The sequence below is a fragment of the Terrapene carolina genome, unplaced genomic scaffold, assembly GCF_002925995.2.
Source record: "Terrapene carolina triunguis isolate 2854851 unplaced genomic scaffold, T_m_triunguis-2.0 Scaffold629, whole genome shotgun sequence".
Lineage (NCBI taxonomy): Eukaryota > Metazoa > Chordata > Testudines > Emydidae > Terrapene > Terrapene triunguis.
This window is the reverse complement of record NW_020664980.1, coordinates 11,785,535-11,793,284: the sequence shown is the minus strand read 5'-3', so window position 1 is coordinate 11,793,284 and position 7,750 is coordinate 11,785,535. Positions and strand designations below refer to the sequence as shown.

At 47.2% G+C, this 7,750-nt stretch overlaps 1 protein-coding gene across 3 annotated transcripts in view; it reads left to right on the top strand.

Moving 5' to 3' along the window:
• Positions 1-503: 503 nt before the first annotated feature.
• Positions 504-7,750, top strand: part of RASGEF1C (RasGEF domain family member 1C) — a 48,700-nt gene continuing 41,453 nt past the window's right edge. For 2 of the 3 annotated variants that reach the window (XM_024202080.1, XM_026659490.1), the window contains exons 1-3: positions 504-680; positions 2,904-3,026; positions 6,421-6,558. In XM_024202080.1, coding sequence (XP_024057848.1) covers positions 504-680; positions 2,904-3,026; positions 6,421-6,558 — 438 coding nt within the window. The remainder of the gene's footprint in view (positions 681-2,903; positions 3,027-6,420; positions 6,559-7,750) is intronic. The other variant, XM_024202082.1, reaches the window with a different exon arrangement.

Genomic DNA, 7,750 nt, shown 5'->3' with positions numbered 1-7,750 from the left:
CCCTCCACGGGGCATGGAAATTCCAGCCTCCAGCTGTCTCCTGGGAGGTCCTGGGTTTCAAGCCCAAGCGTCCCCTTTCCTACATGGGAATCTCCAGGGCCTAAAGCAGGGAACAGGATCTTCTTAAAGGGCCTAGGGTGTACCAAATTCCTGCAAACGTTCTCCACTACTGTCTGCTGGGGTGGGCTCGAGGTAGTTTGGGACCTCTCTTCAGTCATATGCCCTAGGCAGGTGCCGTCTTCTTCTATTCCTAAAACTGGAGCTGAGTTTTCTGTGCTCAAGCAGTAACTTTCCTAAAGCAGATGTGGTCAAGAAGCAATGCTGCATGTAAATAAGGACGTCACACAGCCGCGAAATCATGTTGGTTTTGTAAACAGAAACCCTCCTTAGTCTCATTACCTGCTGGGGGTGTTTTAATTTGAAACAGGAAGATGTTTGAGTTTACGGGAGCAGATCAGGTAGCTCTTGTCTCTGATATGAATCTCTCTCTGTTTCAGGGAGGCATGCCCCAAACGCTGAGCTCTACCAGTATGTTTACCCCCTGTGGCTTCAGTCCTCATCTACACTCAGCAAAAGAAGATGATCAAGGGGGACTGATCTTCCAGGATGGAAACCTTGCCTCAGCATCTCTTGATGCTTTAATCCAACATCTTATACCTACAACTGATTACTACCCTGAAGTAAGCAATTCATAGTATAGTAAACAGTTTAATGTTGATGACTCGGGGCAGCGCTTTATGCAGAAATGTAAATGCATGGGTTTTGAATCAAGAGAGCGTATTTAAAGCTGCCTACAATTAAAGCTTGGCAAATTGACGCTTTGCTTTAAATGCCGTTGCACTGCCCTGTGATTAAGTTTCCATGAGAGAGCTTCAGGTGGGGGCATCTGTTGCTTTAAATAAGACACCAAGAAGTAAAGCTCTGGTGTTGATGAATTAGTGAGCTGTCGAGCGGGGGGCATCTCAAAAATAACAGCAGCCCGGAGAGGTTTAGTGCTAGACTGAAGTAAAAAATAGGCAGTAAATTTGCAGAACTTCAGCAGTTGCTAAAATTGCCCAGGCTTCTGTGTGTGAGAGGCAGTCCCCTATTGAAAATAGAGCCCGGTTCGTGACAATTCATAATAGCCACCTAGGATGTATTGTGCACAACATTCTTACAGTCTCTGGGCCCAAGGGCCCCATCTGACTATCCTGATCTTGGTTCCACCAATGTAAATCCAGAGTAACTCCACTGATGCATTGAGAATCTAATCCAAGAAGCTAAATCCTCCTCTTTTGCACTAATGCAGCCGATTGACTTTGGTGGATTTGCATAGCCCCAGAGGAATTGAGGGCAGAATTTGACTGGAAGACTTTTCAGTGCTAATGTGTCCCAGTGGGATGACTTGTAATATAGAATATCAGGGTTGGAAGGGACCTCAGGAGGTCATCTAGTCCAACCTCCTGCTCAAAGCAGGACCAATCCCCAGACAGATTTTTGCCCCAGATTCCTAAGTGGAATCCTCAAGGATTGAATTTACAACCCTGGGTTTAGCAGGCTAATGCTCAAACCACTGAGCTATCCCTTCCCTTCTTCTTATGAAGAATCATAGAGTGTGACTGACTTCTGCGCAGTTATAAAGTTCTCAGTGCAGTACAGGCAGTGTCTTACATTAGCAATTGCTCTGTTTCTGATCACCTAAACATAAACAGATTAATTGAAAAATGAGAAAAGCAATTAAACTAGGGTTTTGGGGTTAAGGTTTTTAGCAGTCCCAATACGATGTGAAATATTTCATGAGCTGTTCAGGAGCATCGGTGGTGCTGCCGGATGGTAACCCAAGCCTCCTGGGGGTTGTGGACCCAAAGCAACTTTGCACAATATTTCAAGGATTCTCACTTGAGATTCATGCATGTGCTTTAAACTCACTGTACAAATATATTTGTAAATAATTGAACCGTTTATTTCACAGACCTGCCCCTCCACAGCAACAGTGACTCGTAGGGCTGCTGATGACATTCCTACAGCTTGGCCTCGAAAACCAAATCTGGAAAGTTGCTAGAGTAAATCTTACCAAATGCTGGCAGGGCGAGCCCTGCAATCGAGTGACAGATCATTGCCATGAGTCTGGGTGCCTGGGCTGGCAAGAGCTGGAAGTGAGGGTTATGGAGGTCGCAGACGCTGCTGTTGGGAGAAGGGTTTAAATCACAGGGAATAAAGACTGACATAAGGGAGGAAGGATGGTCCAGTGGTTATGGTGCTAGCGTGGGACTTGGGAGAGCTGAGTTCAGTTCCCTGCTCTGCTACAGGCTTCTTGTCTGACCCTGGATTAGTCACTTAGTCTCTGTCCCTTAGTTTCCCATCTGTAAAATGGGGATAGTTGCACTGCCCTACCTCACAGGGGTGACAAGAGGATAAAGGCACTCAAGATTGTGAGGTGCTCAGAGATATGATAATGGGGCTATGAGAGATATAATAAATTCTGTTGTCAAGGTCAGAAACCCATGCGTCTTTTAGACATATGCCCTTCTCATTTGCACCAGTGCAATCCCACTGGCTTCAGTGTAACGGAAGACAATTTTGCCCTCATGAGTGTAACTGTTTAGAAAGAAAGGTGCATGTTCAGATGTTTAATAAGTACAGTTTAAACTTCTGCACTTTAGCCAATGGGGAGACTACACGTGTTCCATGGGCAACCATAAGTAAAGCCTGTATCTATATATATGTATTTATGTATGCAAATATATGTAAATTCAAGGCAGAGAGTGGACTCTAGTGACTGCATACTTGTAACCTGAGGAATCAGCAACATCTCTGTCTTGTGACAAGGAGAAAATCTAAATATGGATTTCAAGATATTTTCTGGTAAATGTTACACACTGTACAGCCCTCTTAAAGTAGAACTGACTGTTTCATTTCCCCAGAAGGCCTATATCTTTACATTCCTGCTGAGTTCAAGACTCTTCATTGAACCTCATGAACTTTTGTCCCGAGTTTGTCACAAGTGCGTTGAGCAGCAGCGACTGGATGACCCGGTGCTGGATAAGGTTAGTTCAGTTCTACCATGGGAAGGTTCATGGCATTTGCAAAGAGCAGAGAGCTCTAGGACTGATGGAAAACGCTGCTGATTTTGTCCTTAATGCATCTGTCCTTCTCTCTCTCCTCCCTGTTTGAATGTTACCGGTCCCATATGAGTTATTGTTCTTCCTGAGAACCTGACATAGTGGCATCCTACTAATACCATCAATAACCAAGAGTAGAGCTCCAGGTGCTAATCCCTCCGAATCCTCTTCTAACCTCCCTTTCTCTCCCGCCCCCCACCATCTCAGACTTCCCAGGTGATCTCCCTTCTTACTTCTTTAAGGCTCTGATCCAGCCTGCAGGCTGCAAGGAGGTAGGATTTAAACAGCACGCTGTCAATTGCACATGTCAGCAAACCACTGTCTTTCCCGTTTTTACTTAATACGTCTGGCCTTTTGCTTTCTTGCTTCTGGTACAGCACGTAACAATTCCTTTCGGGCTTACCTGTCACTGTGATGTCCACATAATAGCGCGCAACTACCCATTAACCTTCCGGTCTCTGTTCTGACAGATCATTCATACAGCTGGGCTGGGGGAGCGCCGCTATATCTCGCACACAAGGAACCATGTTTAAGTAATAGTAAGATTGTGACAAGCTAACAGAATGAGAAAATCCAAGCTGTTCTTGCGTCTTAGCTCATCCTGTTGTGCCAGAGAACTGTAGCAGATTCTGATATGGTATGTAACCATACACACTCGTCCTCTGGCAGTGTCTACGAGGAGGTTGGAATTGAGAAGATTAACTCATCCAGTGCCAGATTCCATCACAACTTTCATGAGCGTGTCAGTGAGGACTTACCCCGTATGCTGGAGGTGTTTTTTGTCCTAGATGGCACTTTGGTTGATGTCCGGCATGATGGAGCAGAGAAGACTGTGCATCAATCATTTGATACTATTGTTACTGAAATACCAGAATGATCAAAATTATTGGCAGTATCATTGTCTCTTGCTTTCAAACTGGGAATCTCAGCATCAGTTCAAGATTTATGCAACTGCATGAAACCATTAACCTGAGAACACTTTGCTACGTTCTGGCCCCAATATTCATCCACACCATCCAAATTTGTGCACCCACTTTTGCACCGGCAGCTGATTGCATGTGTAAAAGCAGTCACCTCTCCAAGTGCCTGACTTGCACATGAAAATTGCTGCTTGTTTGTGCAATAGAAATATCTGCTTGTGTTTGCAAAGTCTGAAACAATGGCTCTGAGAGGTGAAATGCTCTACTCATTTACATGGGTGCTAACCCAGGTGCCACTTACGGTCATTTCAATGTGAGCATTGTTAAGTATTCCACAGCTCACCGGAGCTTGTAAGAAAAGAGAGGAAGGATGAAGATCTACCCAATCTGCCAGGTAGGCCTGGTGCAGGGAAAGGGAGGCACGGTTGATTTGATTTCCTTAAGGTGGGGTTAAGCTTTAAAATTTTGGGAAGACCTGCTTATGAGCATCCTTCCCACACAGCCTCAGTAGCAAACACTTTCTTGAGTCACGTCCTGTGACCAGCACAAATGTCTCTCCTTCAATCCATAAGCTTAGTAAGCATCAGTTTACCCAACTGGACCAAAAAATACTCCCAAATCCTTGCCGTTTCCACCAGAGCCTTCTCCATAATAGCCACTTGCTGGTACTTGAGCATGTGTCTTCTAATGCTAGCTGGCAGTGACTATTTATAGAGCTGTGGTACATTGAAACCTGTTGTTGGCGGGAAGCTGTAATATGCATTTTAACCAACCTCTTCAGAAAGCAGAAGGCTGTGGAGCAGAACTGTATAATTTTTCCTGATTACAGTATAATTTTTCCTGATTCCCCACTGCATGCTCCATATGCAAGCTGTTTGTTTTGGTCCATGTTTTCTGTAAATAAAAATGCAATTGTTGTTTAGAGCAGTGGCGCTCCACCTTTCCAGACCCCTTCAAGAGTCTGATTTGTCTTGCATATCCCCAAGTTCCACCTCAGTTAAAAACGACTTGCTTACAAAATCAGACATAAAAATACAAAAGTGCCACAGCACCCTATTACTGAAAAATTGCTGACTTTCTCATTTTTACCATATAATTATAAAATAAATCAATTGGAATATACATATTTCAGTGTATAGTATATAGAGCAGTATAAACAAGTCATTGTCCGTATGAAATTTTAGTTTGTACTGACTTCGCTAGTGCTTTTTACGTAGCCTGTTGTAAAACTAGGCAGATATCTAGATGAGTTGATGTACCCCCAGGGTAAGCGTACCCCTGGTTGAGAATCACTGGTTTAGAGCAATTTGCTCTGCCTGTTGTCTTGGATTATGGAAAAATAAAACTTTGGAAGCAACATGCATTAAAATATATTTAGATAATGCTCCCCCACCTACATCCCCAAACTTGTCTGACAGTCGCATAATCGGATACATCTAGACCTGCCCAAAATTGGCTGCAGGTCTATATTATATGAGTTCGTGTCAGGGCTGGCTCCAGGCACCAGCGAAGGAAGCAGGTGCCTGGGGCGGCACGTCCGGATATTCGGCGGCAATTTGGCGGTGGGTCCCTCAGTCCCTCTCTTCCTCTTTGAGCTGCCACCAAAGAGGAAGAGAGGGAGCGAAGGACCCGCCGCTGAATTGCTGCAGAAGAATGAAGTGGCGCGATTGAGCTGCCGCCGAAGTGCCGCCAATCAGCTTTATCTTTTTTTTTTTCCCCGCTTCGCCGCTTAGGGCGGCAAAAAAAGCTGGAGTGGGCCCTGGTTCGTGTACTCTTTGTCTTGCCCAACCCCCCTTCCTGATGGCTTATTCCATGAGAAGTGGACAGCATTACCAATAATCAGAGATGCAGTAAAGCTACCAAATTGGCTGTGTTGTACATCTCTTCTTCCTCTATGCTACATCTACCAAACAGTGTCCACTCCGTGGTATATCTTAACAGAAAGCAAAGAAGCAAAAGAATCATCTATTTGTTGACTCAAGAAACTCTTTGCAACCATTTTTTTTTCCAGCAAAGTGATTGCAGTATGAGAGGGGGAGGAAGGCGAGGAATGTATGTTTCAGATTTTTAAAAAAGGCCAGATCTTTTAAAATAAGATATCACAGTTGCACCAACAAAATATGTCTATCCAATCACAAACAGGCAATTGCATGTGCAAAATACATAAATCTGCATGTAGAACAGACAGTTGTGCATGCAGAGAGGCACTTGTATATTTTGCATGCAGAAATGTGTCATTTGTGCACCAGATTACTTGTTTGCATGTGAGCAGATTTTGCTGGTGCAGCCATAAGTGCCTTCCTTGAAAATCTGGCCCCAAACGCAGTTCGGTGGGCATTTGTCAGAACTTTGTTGAATGTGTTTTCAATCAGTATCTATTACTCTTGTCTGTGTTCCAGGCGCGGATCAGAAAATTTGGGCCTAAACTCCTACAGTTGTTGACAGAATGGACAGAAACGTTCCCCTATGATTTTCAGGAAGAGCGGATGATTGGCCATTTGAAAGACATGATTGACAGGATAGCCCCGTGTGACGAGGTGAGGATGAGATCTCTCAGGAACTTGCATCCCCAGGGGATACTAAATTCACCCCTCTGCCCGGTTTCCCCTTTATTTTTTTGCTGCTGATTTACACATTCTGATCCGTTCCTATTGCTGAAGACTTTTACAAGGGAACCCAGATTCTGCTCTGTTTTGCTGATAAAAATCCATAGTAGATCTATTTAAATCAATGTCTGTCTATCTAGGTCAGGGGTCGGCAACCTATGGCATGCATGCCAAACACGGCACGCAAGCCGATTTTGAGTGGCACGCTGCCGAGGTCCCGGCCCCCAGCCCCACTCAGCTCCCCCCGCCCACTGCTCTCCCCTGCGGGGGCAGGAGGCAGAAGCTTGGTCCTGCGGCAGCCAAGCTTCCCCCTTCCCCCGCTTCTTCCCCCAGCGTGGTGCTTTCCTGCCCCTCCTCCTCCCCCTCCCTCTCCCTGCGCCGATCAGCTGATCACCCTTGTGAGGGGGAGGGGGATGAGTGGCAGCATGCTCCCTTCTCTGTAGAGGAGGCAGAGAAGAGGTAGGGTCGGGGCCTTGGAGAAGGGGGTGGAACAGGGCATATCCCTTCCAGCCCCCTGCAATGAGCCGCTCAGGGCAGGGTGTTGAAGCACCCCCACGAGCCGAGCACCCCAGCCCTCTGCCCTGACCCCCCCCACATACACCCAGCCTTCTGCCCTGCACCTCCACACCCCTGAACTCCCCCCCACACCCAGCCTTCTGCCCTGCACCCCCCACGCCCCCCAGTCCTCTGCCCTGACCCCTGAACCCCCCCACACCTCCACTGTCCTCTGTCCTGACCCCTGAACCCCCCCATGCCCCAGCCTTCTGCCCTGCACCCCCACACCCCTTAGCCCTCTGCCCTGACCCCTGAACCCCCCCACACCTCCACTGTCCTCTGTCCTGACCCCTGAACCCCCCCAAACCCCCAGCCTTCTGCCTTGCACCCCTGCACCCCTTAGCCCTCTGACCTGACCTCTGAACCCCCCCACACACACCCAGCCTTCTGCCCTGCACCCCCCACACACCTCCAGCCCTCTGCCCTGACCCCTGAACCCCCCCACACCTCCACTGTCCTCTGCCCTGACCCCTGAACCCCCACACACACCCAGCCTTCTGCCCTGCATCCCCCCACACACACCCAGTCCTCTGTCCTGACCCCTGAACCCCCCCACACACACCCAGCC